The sequence below is a fragment of the Urocampus carinirostris genome, chromosome 12 (genome assembly GCF_059441175.1).
Source record: "Urocampus carinirostris isolate Australia breed hairy pipefish chromosome 12, RoL_Ucar_1.0, whole genome shotgun sequence".
In the NCBI taxonomy this organism is placed as follows: domain Eukaryota; kingdom Metazoa; phylum Chordata; class Actinopteri; order Syngnathiformes; family Syngnathidae; genus Urocampus; species Urocampus carinirostris.
Genome location: NC_142360.1, coordinates 6,637,751 through 6,655,706, shown reverse-complemented (window position 1 = coordinate 6,655,706; position 17,956 = coordinate 6,637,751). Strand labels below are relative to the sequence as shown.

At 40.3% G+C, this 17,956-nt stretch overlaps 1 protein-coding gene and 1 pseudogene across 2 annotated transcripts in view; one reads left to right on the top strand and one right to left on the bottom strand.

Moving 5' to 3' along the window:
* abl2 (ABL proto-oncogene 2, non-receptor tyrosine kinase) overlaps positions 1–16,538 on the top strand; it is a 43,630-nt gene extending 27,092 nt beyond the window's left edge. For both annotated transcript variants that reach the window (XM_088348986.1, XM_088348987.1), the window contains exons 3-11: positions 4,337–4,632; positions 5,301–5,573; positions 6,844–6,928; positions 7,001–7,178; positions 9,424–9,608; positions 9,683–9,835; positions 9,917–10,006; positions 10,200–10,376; positions 14,713–16,538. In XM_088348986.1, coding sequence (XP_088205112.1) covers positions 4,337–4,632; positions 5,301–5,573; positions 6,844–6,928; positions 7,001–7,178; positions 9,424–9,608; positions 9,683–9,835; positions 9,917–10,006; positions 10,200–10,376; positions 14,713–16,340 — 3,065 coding nt within the window. In that variant the 3' untranslated portion in view covers positions 16,341–16,538. The remainder of the gene's footprint in view (positions 1–4,336; positions 4,633–5,300; positions 5,574–6,843; positions 6,929–7,000; positions 7,179–9,423; positions 9,609–9,682; positions 9,836–9,916; positions 10,007–10,199; positions 10,377–14,712) is intronic.
* Positions 6,552–6,725, bottom strand: LOC148354764 (U2 spliceosomal RNA; annotated as a pseudogene).
* Positions 16,539–17,956: the final 1,418 nt, after the last annotated feature.

Genomic DNA, 17,956 nt, shown 5'->3' with positions numbered 1-17,956 from the left:
GTATGACTAGATCCCGGCCCCTTAATTCTCCTGTGATAATATTTGGACAATTATGACTGAGCTAAAGGCAATCAAACTAAAGTACCCTTTTCCGCTAAAAGCATTTAAAAACAAACAAAACTGATATTACCAACTTTGTGAAAGTACCCTGAATTAGAGGTAATATCAAGCCTTAAAAAAATCCAGCCTGACCAGGGCACGCGGGTGTTAAAGCCCGACACAGCCCGAGCCCAACCAATTAACTTGATTTGAAGGACCAAGCCCAATGAGAACCCACATTTTCATATTTTATATGTGAGGCTTGGTGACCTCGATGAGCCTGCAGCCGAGCACGGCACCGTGGGCTTTTCTGTGTTGCGCAAGAGGGGGACTTAATTCCATCATCCACCATGGGACAAAGAAGAAACAAAGAACTATGACAGGTGGACAATTTTTTAAAAAGTCAGCAAGAGAGAGGTCCGGGCCAAACTTGAACGTCATGATTGGCATTTTAGGCCTAAATTTTGGGCTGGGTTCGGCTTAAGATTTCCCCTCTACTCTAAATTAACTGTTTTGGCAAGTAGCTAAGACCAGTGATTGTATTATCGCTCGCATCTTTTAAACCTATTGACAACCTCTTTGAGTTTATAGATGATAATAACAGACACAAAGAATTATCCCTACTTAAGGATGTTTTCACATATGATGTGGGAAACGATGTTTTCCCTGCCTAGCAACATCAACAACAAAGTCTTTCACCTGGCCAAAAACGTACCAAATTCAAACTTCTCAGTGTTCTCGCCTATGTAGAGTTGCGTCTATAACATGCCCGTCTGCAATTGGTTGATGTCATATGAGATGCCCGTCTGCTATTGGTTTACGTAACGGCATCATGAAGACGTGGATACTCTATTGACTGAATTTTCCCTCACTATGACTCATTCAGTTTGGAATCGCATTAGCTTCGAAAAGACTGTATCAGTGATACATTACTGTATTCTTTGTACTGTATTGATTCACTACGGGTCCCAAGACTTATCTTGATCTTAACAGAAGAAGCTAAAACGAAGCTTGCAATTATCAAGAAACGAGACGAAGGCTGTAGCCAATTGCCATAGGTTTCTTTACCCCACTATATGGCAATTTCACTTCACGAGCCCCACTTCAAAACAGTTTTCTGTCGGATTCCGGGGGACTACGATTTTATTTAAATAATCGGCTGATGAAACGTTCTTATCCCGCCCCCTAAAAAACAGTCAGACACTCTTCACATTCTTGTTTATTTTCTGGAAACCAGCTAAAGTCAACCAGACCTAATTTGATCGCAAGTGAAGAACTCATTCTGGTTATGTTGCATTATTAAATCACTCGCTCCTCTAGTTTGGAGAAATTCTCACCAGTTCCTGGAGCTCTGACGTCAAGAAACAGGCGTCCGCGAGTGGCTACACGTCTGCATTTGCCCGGCGCTCGCATCGGCATCTCGGCTCTTATTATTCTTACGCAGCTTTTGATTCAGTCGAGAACATCTCGCGGTCGGTTCTTGCCTCGTGTTTTGTTTGTGTTGTCGCCAAGACGTCCTCACTACATTCTTACCTGATGAAAAGGCTCTTTTTCTTTCTGCGGGAATTAGATTTCGTTTAATGGAATTCTAATCCCGGTTTCTCATCTTGGGTATCTTCAGGGGAGATAGAGGATTAGACAGATTTGATTTTAAAGTCATTTTTTCCCCACCATTTTTATTTCGTCAGGTTCTGTTTACATTATTCATTCGTGTGTGTGTGTGTGTGTGTGTGTGTGTGTGTGTGTGTGTGTGTGTGTGTGTGTGTGTGTGTGTGTGTGTGTGTGTGTGTGTGTGTGTGTGTGTGTGTGTGTGTGTGTGTGTGTGTGCGCATGTGTTAATTTGGCAAAGGAAATAAAAGGAATTTTTTTCCTACCTGACCAATTTTAAAACAAGGCAAAAATAAGGGAATATTTTCCTGGCAACAGCTATAACATGAAATGTAATAAATACTTAGGCTACATTGTTTAATAATTGACCACTAGGTGGCACCATACTGTCCAATGCGAATGAAAACGAGTGCCAAATGAGCACTGTGTAGCAGCGAGATGCCAGACAAACATAGGGGTGACTCTTGGGTATGGATTCCTCCGTGTAAAAGAAATACACTTTCCTCGACCTATGACCTTTTATAGTACTTAACATTGGTATGATAGTTCCTGTATTTTTGCCTAATATTCAAATCAATGTTTGTTTGTTTTTTACTGAATGAAGGTTTTTTGACCCACTAGGGGGCACTGAATATTACACACTGTCCCTTTAAATCATGTAAATGTTTCAGAGAAATAAGTGTTAAAAGCTAAGCTCATATTTAAGTCAAGACATTTTTGTATAGCCCTTAATCACAAAGAGTCTCAAAGAGCTGCACAGGTTATTGCACAGACTATTATTTCAGACTATTATTACACCATCCCCTGATCTGAAAACAACACGATGGCAAGGAAAAACTCAAAAACCTCAACATGAGGAAAATGAAGAAACCTTGAGAAGGGACCGCACATGTGGGGTAATCCCCCTTTCAGGATGACTAGGCTGCAATGGATGTTGCAAGTACAAATAGTACAGGGATATTGTCAACAAAAAATATAGGTTATTAATATACTATAGAGTAGAAGTTTGTTTTAAGCTTAGATTTAAACATTTCGACTGAGGTTGCAAATCGGATCTCTGGGGGAAGAGCATTCCACAGCACTGGTGCCCGGATGGAGAACGCTCTCGAACCTGCGGAGCACTTCTTGGCTTTTGGGATCACCAGTAGGCCAGCGCTTTCAGAACGAAGGCTTCGGACCGGAACATAGGGGGAAATCAAATCTGAAAGATATGATGGAGCAAGTCCATGTATGATTTTGTATACAGTGGGACCTCGCTACTTCACGCTTCGACGTTCGCGGCTTCAGAGCTTCGCGGTCTGTAATGGTTAAAAAAAAAATTTTTTTTTTTTTGAAGGGGCGTCGCTGCTTCGCAGATTTTCACTTTTTGCGGGGTTTTTCGGCGGAACGTCAGCAGACGCGGGATAAGGCAGCCAGCTGTATGGGACGGGGGAGGTCGGGGGGAGTCGACGGAGGTCACTCCCGGGCCGCGCGAAGGAGCGAGTTCGGCGGACGCGGCGTCACCCTCATAAGGGTAAGCGGTGCAGATAATGAGATTAATAATTTAAAAAAAAAAAAAACTTGTTTTTTTTTTTTTTTTTTTTTTTTTTTTGAAGGGTCGTCGCTACTTCACAGATTTTCACTTTTTGCGGGTGGTTTTGTTCCTTATTAACCGAGTCTAAAAAAAATAATTTAAAGAAAATACTTTTTTTTTTTTTTTAAGGTGCGCAGCTACTTCGCGGATTTTCACTTATCGCGGGTGGTTTTGGTCCCCATTAACCGCGATAACCGAGGTCTTACTGTAATACCAAACCATAGTCACCTGAAATTGATTGAATATTTTTTGTTTTTCAATGGAGGAGGCCTTATTATCTTTGTAATTAATCTCATCTCATCTCATCAGCCGTACCGCTTATCCTCATTTGGGTCGCGGGGCTTTGTAATTAATATTGTTGCAAATATTTTTGTGGCTGTTTATATATTTTTTTTAATCAAGTCTTAATTGAAGAAGCATTTTTGACTGCAAAAAAAGTGCTTCTTAAATCAAAGTAATTTTTATATTAAATAGTTTCAAAGACCACCCTACAAATAAAGTGACAAACTTCAATGATTGATCAGGAAGCAGCACAGTTGGTTATTTTAAATCACATTATCTTATATTTATTTTATTTTAACCATGTGATTTTACTTCTCAGGTTTTTTTAAAATGTATTTTTCTGTGTTTCTTCCCCCGCCCTCCTAAAACACTTGCATGGATACGATGAGTAATAAATTAAATGTAGGTGTGTTAGGACAATGATGAGATAAGAAATAACTGATCAGAAACACTAGGCTCCTAGAAAATAACAATTCGTAAATAAGCACAGCTTGCTGTCTTTAATCACATTATTTTATATGTAGTAAATTCCAATTTTATAATATATAATAATATACATTTTATATATTGTATTTCAAATATTAAATTTGGGGATTTTAAAGTCCTTATGTTGGTTTGGATCTACAACAAATGCCTTTGAGGGTACATACCTATAAATAAATTTTAAAAGAGTACACTAAAAATAACTAAAGCTTTTTTTTCTACTCAAGGTACAAAAGTTGAAAACAAACTCAATACATTGAACCACTTTGTTTTTAATATATGTATTCTTTTTTTTTTTGTTAAACGTTTGAGAGCTGATGTTTGATGAGCATTTCCTCTTTTTTAATCTAGGCGAAAAGCTACGCGTGCTAGGCTACAATCAAAACGGAGAATGGAGCGAGGTCCGTTCCAAGAACGGCCAGGGTTGGGTCCCTTCCAACTACATTACGCCGGTCAACAGCCTGGAAAAGCACAGTTGGTACCACGGGCCGGTATCACGAAGCGCCGCCGAGTACTTGCTCTCATCCCTCATCAACGGCAGCTTCCTCGTCCGAGAGAGCGAGAGTAGTCCAGGACAGCTGTCCATTTCGCTTCGCTATGAAGGGAGAGTCTACCACTACCGGATCAACACATCCTCGGATGGAAAGGTACTGGAATTTGAAGACCGTGATATGTATGGCTTACATCTTATTACTATGAAAGGCAAAATGCTGGGTTTGCAAAGGTAGCTTTTCCTGATAGTGCAATTTCAACTTATTTGTCCACTGTTTCCTTTTCTAGCAACTCATATTAGCCACTTGGATGAAAGGTTTGGCTTGCCCTTAGCCGTTATTGTTTGCTGAGCTGTGTTAGTCCTTCAGTGTCACTCATCTTCTAAAGCTGGTCATGCAAGCGAATGTTGCTCGGTTCCGTGGTTCAGGGTCCCGAAGCTTAAAAATCTGGTTACTTCCCTTTTCAGTAGCTTCTCCCACTAGCAGCTAAAGCGAGTGGGCACCAGGTAGCCTCCCAAGGAAACCTGAGTGGCTCGCGAGCAGGTTCTGAAAATAGTTTACCAGTGATGGGTCATTTCGATTTTCTAGAAAATTTTATTGCTTGATAGCTGGTTGAAATTCATCTTTACTTACGCAAGAAAATATGGAATCTTGCCATTTGATACCTTTCGGGCTTCCGTAGTGTACCGTAGTCTTCTTTAGCTATTTATGCTACAGTTCTATTTTAAGCTACAATGACATTTCATAGTGAATTAATACACTGTCACTTTAAGAGGGAAGCATGGAAATGTATCTAAATATATTTATTTAACTCTTCCTCCAAGGTATATGTGACCTCAGAGAGCCGCTTTGCAACCTTGGCCGAGCTGGTCCACCACCACTCCACCGTAGCAGATGGGCTGGTCACCACACTGCACTACCCGGCGCCCAAGTGCAACAAGCCTACCGTCTACGGGGTGTCACCCATCCACGACAAGTGGGAAATGGAGCGTACTGACATCACCATGAAGCACAAGCTGGGAGGCGGCCAGTACGGCGAAGTCTATGTGGGCATGTGGAAGAAGTATAACCTCACAGTTGCTGTGAAAACTCTCAAGGTAGGATGTTGTTTCATCATCTTTTTAGGTGCTAAGAAATGTGGAAGCCCAAAAGTGACACCAATAAAATCATACCTTGAGATACAAACCACCAGTCTAAAGGGCGCTCCCTAAACCCCAATGCTGTACTTTACTGTTCCCCAATCTTTTCTGGACCACAGGTTAAATGTCTGACAATATTCTCTCGGCCGATGATACCGTAGCTAAAACTTAAAACCTACTGCCTTTTCGTATGACTTGAGTGGGAGAGTCAGGTTCCTGCCCCGCTGCATTCTGGGTTTGATACCTGTTGAATTACAAGTTTTACAATCGTGATCAGAGATATATTTGGCCAGATCAATCAATTCACAAATACGTTTCAGTTCTCATCTATTTTTAGTGTAATCCTAGCCCTTGCTGTAGTTTTATATTGTGTGCTTTTTAGTCCGGTGCGCCTCATGTATGAAACATTTCACAAAAGACTAAAAAGTAAAGGGCATCGGCTGCATTATTGTTAGTTGGCCACCTGCAGGTAGATCGCAGTAATTGTTTATTGTTCTATATTCTTTATCAATTATCCATTATCTGTCATCGGCCAAATCATACTACGCTACAAATCCAAGGGGCCGAGACACTTGCTCTCAGCCAAGAGGCTGAGTCAAGGTCCTAGCCACAGAGCCAATTTGCGTTCCCGGAGGTACTGCAATACCGGGCCGATGCGTGGAGTGGACAGAGCAAGCTCTTATTCCATCTCCCAATTGCAAAATTCAAACAGTTGGAATCAGTACACAAATCCAGTCCTAACCTGACCAACACATGCTGATAATCCTTGAATCTCACGGGGTTTTTGTATGGTTTATTGTTCTATATTCTTTAGCAATTATCCATTATCCGTTATCGTTCAAATCCTAATACGCTATAAAGCCAAGGGGCCGAGACACTTGCTCTCAGCCAAGAGGCCAAGTCAAGGTCCTTGCCACAGAGCCATGCAGCAATCAGTGCGAATGCACCGTTCCCGGAGGTACTGCAATACCGGGCCGATGCGTGGAGTGGACAGAGCAAGCTCTTAATCCATCTCCGAATTGCAAAAATCAAATTTACAGCATTGCTGTATTTTTACAAGGCGCATTAATCTAAGCACAAAGTACTCGGTTAAACAAACACAGAATGAATGAATGAAAACTATTCGAACATTAAAATAAAAACATATGATAGTTACTAACCTATGATATTTCTGATGTATCCACACCTCTTAAGATTAGATTAACACTGCCCTGCTTTTTGTTGACAGGAGGACACCATGGAAGTGGAGGAATTTTTGAAAGAGGCCGCTGTCATGAAGGAGGTGAAACATCCAAACCTAGTTCAACTTCTCGGTCAGTTACTTTTTTTTAATTATTTTAATTTCTACCCCTAAGACATAGTTTTAAAAGTTTTCTCTCCCACAGGTGTGTGTACGCTGGAGCCTCCGTTTTACATCGTGACAGAGTACATGCCCCACGGCAACCTTCTGGATTACTTGAGGGACTGCGACAAGGAGGAAGTCAACGCTGTGGTTCTTCTCTACATGGCCACCCAGATCTCTTCGGCGATGGAATACTTGGAAAAGAAGAATTTCATTCATAGGTGTGAAAAAAAGCCCCAGGTGTCATTTCAAAATAGACCCGAATTGTCTTTATTGTTGTTTAACACAGTGTAGTGTACATTGCTTACAACGCATTGCTCACAGGATAACCATGTAGTAAAATACTTAAATAAAAAGAATGTAATTATTAGTATCAATTGATAAAAACTTTAAGGTAACGCTTATAGACTGGCCTTTATTGTATGTGTATCAAAAGATAATGCAATGACATTCTAATGTGTACATATTTTAAATACATTATGAATAATACATGTAAAGGACAAATAAAATGTATGTACGTTTTTGGTGTGACCTGAGCTGGTACAGTGGATTTAGTGGGTGGATGCAGAGGAGACAACGGACTAAAATTAAAACTGATTTTAAAACTTACATTTACGTAGACTTTCACACACTTATATGATTTCCTTGCTTTAATCACGTGCTTATTTTTGAATAATAGCCCTTATCATTGTTCATTTTACCTCTGAAAAGTGATGGGTCCCGGGGACTCGCATGCTCAAAAATCTATGGGTCCCAACAAAGATCTATGGGTCCCCAAAATTTAGTGTTATTGAGGTTGAAATTGTAAATCGGCGACAAGTATATAATATAAATCTATACATTCATTCAGTTTTAATCATCACAGTTAATTGGTAATACAAAGCAGTTGTCACTTCAGATTTTTCAGTTCACAAAAATATTGTACATTTTACAAAATAATATTGCTGAAATATTAGTTTATATATTCATTCAGTTTTAATCATCACAGTTAATTGGTAATACAAAGCAGTTATCACTTCAGATTTTTCAGTTCATATATTCTTCGTGGTTTGCTGTCCCGCCACAGTTGTAATGCCTTCTCAATGTCCAATCTATTATCATCCTCATAGCGTCACCAGGAATATAATTTCGTCCATTTTGGCAGACCTGTTTCAAACCTGTTTATGTAGTTTAACATGTTGTATTGTACATGTGTTTCCTTATATCATATATATTGTAAATTAACATTTTGTTGTGAGACACTGAGTTGCTCGACGTGAATGAGGTTTATTATAAAAAAGTTCAAAAATTAAGTAGCTTGGACGTTCACTGTAGAAGGAAATAATACATGCAAATATAATTATGTAGAAAACTACATTTTCTTATTCAAATTATTAATTAATTTCTTGTTGCATTAAATTATTGTTGGTAATATACTGATTAAAGGGATAACCACAAACCTGTCTTTTTTAATTTTCTCCTTTTATACTTCCTTTTTTTCTTAACTTCTTTAATGAGTTGAGCTGAAAAAGCCGGTTCTCTAAAAAGCGACAGACTTTCACTACACAACTCGAACTCGTTTGACTTGATTGATTTGCCGTTTCGTGATAGTCGGTGTATACCGGATGGCACCCATAATTGACAAATTTGCGTTTTTCCGTACAGATTTTGTTGTACGTCGTGCACGTCTTAAAATGCATAATAAATGTACTTTGTACGGCAACAGGTTGACAGGTATGCATACTTAACCTTCACTCAACGACAAGCATCACAACAATGAGGTAATCTCAAAGCAACAAGATCTCGTTTGCCGAGATCGACGTGCAGACAAAAACTCGAACCGCGAAACCAAAACAACAAAGGCGGATCTGCCTGATGAAAAGTTTGAAGTGCGGTAAATCTTGAGATGATGAAATGAATGGAACGAGAGAAAGGGAGTGTAGGAGTGGGGTTCAGCCATTAGTAAATCGGCATTTTCATCATGCCTGGATGCAGACCAATAGAAAACAAGCATTTTATTTGCCATCGACAAATAGAAAACAGGGATCTTAGAGACATAATTCATCCTACACACGATCAATGCCAATTTAGAATTTTAGCACGCCAAATAAAGTTTTGATGATGTACTGTGGGGAAAATGCCATGATGAAGGCTTGAAATAATCGCTTTTTTCCACACAGTAAGGTAAAAATGTAAGGTGTGGTCACCGTATTCCAGGGATCCACTGTAATATTTTTGTCTGTTTTGGTAGTGCAAGCTGTCATTGCCAACTAGACTGGGAAGAGAGCCGATGATGATTTCTGAACTGTGTTGATGACTCTGTAGAATTAAAATTGATTGTTCATGTCTGCTGTCATGCACCCTGCATACCACACTGTTATGCCGAATGTTCTTCAATGTAGCTCCGTAGAAGGACACCAACAGCTTCTGTTCCAGGTTGTTTTTTGAATAAAGGTGATCAATTTGTCCACTCTGTTCCTTTATTAGGGATCTGGCTGCAAGAAATTGCCTAGTCGGGGAGAATCACGTGGTGAAGGTTGCTGACTTTGGCCTGAGCAGATTGATGACTGGTGACACCTACACCGCCCACGCCGGGGCCAAGTTCCCCATTAAGTGGACCGCACCAGAAAGCCTCGCTTATAACACCTTCTCCATTAAGTCAGATGTATGGGGTGAGTCACCAGCGATCATTCAGTCCTTCTTTACTCCTGCTAACAAAGCTGACAATTCAAATTTTTTCTTCCAGCCTTTGGGGTCCTGCTATGGGAAATCGCCACCTATGGGATGTCTCCATACCCAGGAATTGATCTGTCTCAGGTTTATGATCTTCTGGAGAAGGGCTACCGCATGGAACAGCCTGAGGGATGCCCGCCTAAGGTTTATGAACTCATGAGAGCATGTGAGTAGATTTCTTTCAAGAAAGTAGTTGTGATCACTTCTTAAAAATCAACAAACTTTTTTGAATTTGGTTTTCTTCTAGGCTGGCAATGGAGTCCGTTTGACCGCCCATCCTTTGCAGAGATCCACCAAGCTTTTGAAACAATGTTTCATGATTCCAGCATCTCAGAAGGTAACATGATAGTACATAAATGTCGAAAAATTGTTTTTTTTTAGTTTATATTTTTCTGAATTCTGTCTAAAATGTCGTCGAATGTCGTCAAGCTAATAGGGCTGATAAAATTGTTGCATTTGACATGTTTTATAGTATCAATCTCAGCCTTGAATTTGTCTTTATTTTTTGATTTTATATTCATTTAATGCAGAGGTAGCAGAGGAGCTCTGTAAAACGGCATCCTCTGCTCACGGCATCTCTCCACACTCTTTCGATACGCCGCTGCTGCCCTCGAAATCCCGCACAACCTTCAAGCACACGGAAAACAAGGAAAACATCGAGGGCGGGCTCGACGGGCGGCCAGACCACAGCACGCACGGCCCCTCAGGTACGGCTCCACACACCCGCCTCGCCGCCGGGCAATCGGGGGCATCCCTTTATGAGCCCACAGATGTTCAGGACCCCCCGCATGACAAGGGCCAACTGCAACGCCGCCAAGCACGTCGCCTGAAGAGGAGGGCGGTTATTTTTTTAAACGATTGAGCACAATCCTGTTTGTACACTTTAAGAAGGCCTATTGCGTAGTGCCAATAATTAATAATATTCCGCACTATAAAACACCGGATTATAAGGCGCACCCTCAGGAGCTAGTCAAGCAAATACCGCCATAAGGCAAGCCGGACTAAAGGGCACCAAGAATTAATAATATTGTAAGAGCTAGGGTTCCACAAAGAATATAAAAGTGCTGTGTTTATGTATTAATTAATCAGTCGGAATATATTACTGACATTAATTGCCTACAACTGCATAACATTAAATGCAATGGGAATCAAAACCTGATCGTGATGTGGAGTACTCCAGTTCCTATACATTAGCCCACTAGAAATGCAAACAACAAATGAAAAGGCATTAGTTCTTATCTCATCCACACACTAGTCAGCGTAGCAAATTGTTGATGTTATTTCTGGGCCGGGCCGCGAAGTATTGTCGGACATGAAACCAGTCCGTGGTACGGCCGACTCACAAAGTCTTAACGAAGTGCACTAGATTCTGAACTGAACAAAGAGAATGAAGAGAGCGGTATTGTGGGAACTTGAAAGTAATTTGTTCGTCCTGAAGATATAACCTTATGGCTGCATGTATTCAAAACGTTTGTCACACGCAATTCTTAGATTGAGCTGAGAAAGAGTGAAAACAATATTCTCTAACATATTTGGTGGTACTGTGATTAAAAATACTGTGATAATAAGATGAGACCTGATGCCCTTTCATGTGTCGTCTATATCCCTAGTGGTCTAGTGAATAGGATCTTTCGCTCGCCTGGCTGCGATCCCGGTCCGGTTCGTATTGCATTCAATGGTGTGCAATTTTGAAAAAGCATGTCCCTAGTGGCCATGTAGATAGGAAATTGGTGCTCACGTCAAGTCACATTTATTTGTATAGCACTTATTCACAAAACATCTTAAAGGACTGCACAGGCCACAATTACTCCATCCTCTGGTCTGAAACCTACATTGCTGTCCAGTTCAATCACCATTGTTATACAATTGTGGTCAGTGATAAAATGTATCGACTGATCAATTATTGCACAAATATGGTAATGCATTTCCAATTTTCTCTGCGTATAAGCCAAGCTGTGTTATGAATTGCACCATTAAATTTCAGGCTGTTCTGGGGTCCGCCTTATAGTCCGAATAAAACTGGGATCATGTATTGTTATAGTATTCATATTGCTAACTAACACTGTCCGAACGGAATTTTGCTAACCCACACTCCTCTGAAATAAACACAAAGCATTTAAGGTGTCATTTGAACCATGCCTGGGGTTTTTTAGACTCAATTTCGCCCAAAAACTGACGTCTAAAATTGGGTTGTGTTGAGCCTTTCCAACATGGACCAAATTTATTCTAAAATTAGTCACCAGGAGAAGGTGTAGAATTTGTCCAGACCTACAAATACCTGGGTGTGCAGCTGAACAACAAACTGGACTGGACTGCCAACACAGAAGCTCTATGTAGGAAAGGTCAAAGCCGACTTTACCTCCTCAGAAGGCTGGCGTCCTTCAACATCTGCAAAAAGCTCCTGAAAATATTCTACGAGACAGTTGTGGCAAGCGCCCTCTTCTATACGGTAGCGTGTTGGGGTGGCAGCGACAAGAAGAAGGATGCCTCTCGTCTCAATAAACTTGCGAGGAAAGCGAGCTCTGTTGTGGGCACAGAGCTCAACAGCCTGACAACAGTAGCTGAGAGACGGGCACTGAAAAAGCTGCGGTCAATCATGGACAATTCATCACATCCACTACACAGCATTACATCCAGACAGAAGAGCAGCTTCAGCGACGGACTGCTGTCACTGTCTTGTACCACGGACAGACTGAAGAGATCTTTTCTTCCTCATGCCATGAGGCTCTTTAACTCCACCCGGCGGAGTAAAGGCCCACATTAAACCACACCCCCTACATTGCATATTACCGTACTTTTATTGCAGTGTGTATTATATGTAGCACTATTTAAATACTCTATACAACACGCTACAGTGGGTATTAGCACGTCACATTGGGTATTTGTATATTGTATTCCTTTTGCTTTATTATTGTATTGTTCTCAGCGAAGGGATGCTGCTGGAAATGTGAATTTCCCTGCGGGGATGAATAAAGTATCTATCTATATATCTGTCTACTGTGGCCCGAATTTAACCCCGAAAGGATGTCTTTTCAGGTAAATAAAATCTTTTTGGGAATATATGTCGTCTTTTCCAACCGTTTTTTGCTGGGTGGGCTTACTGTGTGGCATTGTGATTAATGATGACGCTGACATCTTATTTTTTGCAGTACTTTTATGCTCTCCCTAAATCAAATTGGGGGTTGATTCTTATGGAATCTAACATTTTAAAGCAATTTTTTTCCCTTCCTGTTGATAATAAAATGTTTGTCCTGTTTGCTTGTCTGTGACACAAACAACTATGTGGTTGTCTTTTGTTTCCCCCCTCCCAGCACACAAACACAAGTACGTTTTTGACACTCTCCCGAGTTCATCAAAGCATTTTAACTGACACAATTTTTTGGGGAAAGCTGCTCTTGAATTTATGCAGTGTTCCAGTCATAAATCAAAGCTATACATTTGTAAAAAAATATATATTTTATATATATATATATATATTACTTGTACAGTATTTAATTTTATAATGTCATATTTTTAGAAACGTTTTTCCATGCTGTTTCTTTAACTTTTTTTTTGCCTATAAGGAATAAGCAGTTTAATAGAAAATTGATGGGAACTAAACTTGTAAAATTTAAAAAAAAAATCACAAATCATTAATCAAATCTTGTCTTACATTTTATTATAAAAAAAGTAGATTTTTTTTATTTAAAAAAAAACTAAAATTTAATAATAATGATAATATATAAAGCAATAACATAAATGCAATAATACATTCAAATTTAAACAGATAATATATTAATAAAATAATACTTAATAGTGAGATAACATATCTACCAGTTTTTACACTGACAAACGTTTATCGAAAATATATATATTTTTTGGGGGGGTTAACCTTTCTGTAACGCGTTTCCTGAGGAAATTAATGGGAACAAAAATAATAAATTGGTAATCTTTTTTCTTTCTTTTTTACTAGCACATTTTTTATTTTATTTTCGTATTTTACTTTGATTTTATTTATTAATTTGTCAGATAACCTATGTTTGATAATTGTTTTAATGATAATAAAAATAACGAAAAGTATACTTGAAATGAGTTAGGTTACCTGCCAGATTTTACACAAGCAGGGGCTCATAAAATATTTTGTAAATAAATGTTTTTGGGGGAGTCTACATCCCTGCAACAAGTACAGAAAAAATATATAAGTTTTTTTCTCAAGATTTATTTTGTGCCAAATAAATAATACTTTCATATTTTTACTTCAATTAGAATAGTGTATTGTCATTGAAACCCGTCAAATGCACATTAAATTAAAAAGTGCTATAGTGGTGCAAAATAATTTTAAGATAAAATTGAATACCACAGTGCAAAATAATAAGTTACAGGTAATAATATAAAAATAAAATACATTTTTTTAATATTTAACAAAAGCATGCTGAAATACATATTTGAATAATTATGTTTAAATAAATAACTTAATATTTTTTTTATTAAATATGTTAAAATATACATTACTAAAAGGAAAACTAATACTTGAATATATCAAAATTTTAAAAAATTGATCTTTAGTTAAAAAAACTTAAAAGAGCTTAGTTATTTTCCAGCATAATAATACAGGGTGTTTCAAAACATTTGATATCCTTTGAATAATAATATTGTCTTACAATAAATATAGGGACTTCCCTGTACTAACTCACAAGCAGATAATTTTGTAAATAAATAGAAAAATAAATAGTCATCTGGTGGAGGCCACTTCCCAAAGAATGCATCAGCGTGTTGGGCGGGAGCTAGATTACCAACTTGGCGTATGCCGTGCCTCAAGCGGTGCGCATATTCAACATTTATGAAATCGTTCACATAATCCACATGCTTTTAAATTTCTCATTCAGATTTGAGATAAATCTTATGATCTTCAATGTAAATACTTTTCACTTACATTTTCCCAAATTTTGTACTTTCTCTGATATTTACCTCGCAAAGGGTATAGATTTGTTTGAAACAGCCTGTACTTTGTTTGTGCTTTAGAAAAGAAATAGCTGTTTTTAATCTCTGTTTTATTCTCTTTAGGCTGGACTTCCTTACTGGGAGGCGATGGACGCGCAGGCTCTTCACCGGCACTACCCAGAAAACAGCAACCCCGCGATAAATCTCCTGGGAGTCTTTTAGAAGACTCGCTGGACACTGGGACCTTCACACGAGACCGCAAGACGAGCTTCTTTAGCTCCTTCATCAAAAAGAAGCAATCGTCCTCGTCGTCTTCCTCGTCCTCCTCGCCGTCCTCCCAGCATCAACAGAACCTCCCGACGCCCCCTAAACGGAGCAGCTCCTTCCGAGAGATGGAAACGCAGCCGCACAAGAAATACGAGCCCACCGCCGATTTCACCCCTCCGCCGCCACTCCCGCAGTCGGACACTTTGGGGGCGTTCTCAGCATCCCCGTCTCATGGAGAGACCGCCCAGACTCAATCGCGCTGCTGCGGGGCCACTTTCGGACAGAAGCCTGGCGGGGGGATTGTTTCACAGGTGACGAGTGGTGCAACCTGGGGTGGACTTGCCGGGTTTTTTACTCCCAGGCTCATCAAAAAGACCCTTGGGTTACGGACGGGGAAGGCAGTTAGCTCAGGGGACGGTGGGGGCCCTAAAGCACTCCCTAGGTCCAACTCCACCTCCTCGATGTCATCCGGTTTGCCAGATTTGGAGCGGATCGCTTTGACGTTACCAAGAAACCGTAGTGCAAAAACCCCTTTGGAAAGAACTGCGTCGACCACCTCGCAGCCTGAAAACGGATCATCGCACCCCCCTGAATCTCTGGTAAGGAGGATGGACGAGGGGACGGCACAGATCAGGGACAGGCCCAAAGCTAAGATGCTACCTCGGAACACAACTGCTGGTAAGGCGGCCGCTGGGGAGGTAGGAGAACCTGCAGAGGGCAGGGCAGGTCTGGAAAGACAGCAAAGCTGGTCGTCCCCTTCCAAGATGTCATCGTCTCCACAAAGCCACAACCACAAAGTCCCGGTTCTCATCTCCCCCACATCCAAGAACAACCCAGGCGATGCCCATTTGGTCGGACTGGACTCTCAGGGAAACCGCTTCAAGCTGCTGTCTGAACACCAAGCCGAGCGGGACAGGCCACGGTTGGTCAAACCCAAATGCGCCCCGCCACCTCCGCCCACTTTGCAGACAGAAATAAACGGGGACACTTTAAAAGGACACAAATCTGGGCGCTTATCGGGAGGGGTGGCCACCACCAGACCGACTGTACCGCCACCACAAGTCCCCCCTTCTTCAAATCATGCTAGAATATCTAATGGGGCACCGAATTCCACCTCCAAAGTGGCACTTCGGAGAACCAGACAAACTTCAGATCGGGTCCCGCCAGAGCGGGTAAGCCGGCAAGCGTTGCTAGAGTGCGCCGAGTGCCTGAGCAACGTCCTCCACGGCGGTGCTGAAATTTCGTCCAGCAGTCAAGTCCTGGACGCAGGGCACCAGCTGCTGGATTGCTGCTCAGGTTATGTGGATGCCATCCCCCAGATGAGGAACAAGTTCGCCTTCCGGGAGGCGGTAGGCAAGCTGGAGCTCGGCCTCCAGGAGCTGCGGGCATCGTCTTCGGGCTCCGGAGGCTGCTTGGGCTCCAACAGCGTCCTGGACAACCTGCACAGCTGCGTTAAAGAGATTAGCGACGTCGTGCAGAGGTAGCTGCCGCTATCCGCTGCAGAAATTCACGTCGATATGTAAAGTACCTCAGAGAAATCACTACGAAATTTGTATTGTTTACAAACTGTTTCATAAAATGCCAGTGAGGACGCTTCACTTTGATCTGTAAATACTTTGAGAACCGGAACCAAACGTGCTCCGGGCTGCCATAATTTGTGAATGTAAAGAGTGTGTCGCCGATGTTGACTGTGATTGTGTGTTGATTGTTTTTCCGCCTTTCTGACTGGCAGACGGTCGTTTCATGAATGTGTGAAAGGAAGCCCAAGAGTGCCAACATAAGATAAATCAAAGCGAGCTTTTGAAATAAAAAGCGTTTAACCAAATATGTTTTTTTTAAATCTAATTTCCCTATTTTTATGTAAAAACGGTTTCCAAAATAGACAAATCCAAAAATCAAATTGTTAATTGTAAAGCACTTTTCTGCCAATGAATTGCCACTCAAAGTAGTGTGTAAATACAAACAGTGTACAGTAAGAAAATAAAATCCTCTCCATTTTTGGGGGGAAGAGGTTGTTTGCATTTATTGTAGTTTTGGCACAGTTGGGCTTCCATAGCTTTGCTTTCGCATCAAAATCGAATGGAGAAAATGGAAGCTCAAGTGTGCTAAAATACAAATAATAAAAAAAACAAAAACATAATTTCAAGGTTATTGCGGCAGCTTGGAAATACAAGCTTTTAAAAAACAATATTTAAAAAAGGATACATTTTCACTTTAACCTAAAAATGTTATTTGGATGTGTTTGGCGCACTTGGGCTTCCAAAGCTTTGAGGAAGAGTCAATTTGGAGAAAATGGATGCCCAAGATTGCCAAAATATAATAAATAGAAACAACCTTTTGAAATAATAAAGGTTTTGCTAAAAAATTAGACTATTTTGAAAAAAGGGTGTCAATATTATGTAATTAAAAATGTAATCAAATATTTCTTAATTTTTATATTAATTCCAAAAGTTTGTTTTTACTTTTTGTATTTTGGCACTTTTGGGCTTTCATATATTCTTCCATATTTGCTAGATCGCAAACCAGACTCTTAATCGACTGTGCCTCTCCCCATTTTTGAACAAGAAAATACTTTGGATTTCAGCATGTGCCATTTATATCTCAAATACACCACTAGGTCGTTTTTTTCTGTGCAATTCATTGCGGTGAAATACACTGCACTAACTGCATTACAGTAGACCCCCGGGATTTGACATTAATCCGTTCTAAGGTCGGGATCGGAAAGTGAAATTGCCATATGGCGGGGCATAGAAACAAAAATGGAACTTGAAAACTATGAAGATTTCCGTGTGCTTAGAAGACTTCCTTGCTTAAATTGCCTCCTTATTTTTACTTCAGATCAACAACTGAGCAGGCGTAGCAATTTGTGTGCCTTTTCCGTATGCTTATTATGTCGTTGTTTCTCCTTCGTCATTTTGGACCCATAGCAAATAAATACTGTACAAAAAATACAGTATTGGATTGCAAAAACTCGCAAAGTCTTTACAAAACACACAAGTGGGAGGTACTTCAGCCAATAGCAGGCCAGTATCTTACTTGATGTTGACCAATAGCAGACGTATGAGACTCATAACCCACAGAATCGTCTGCACAAACACAA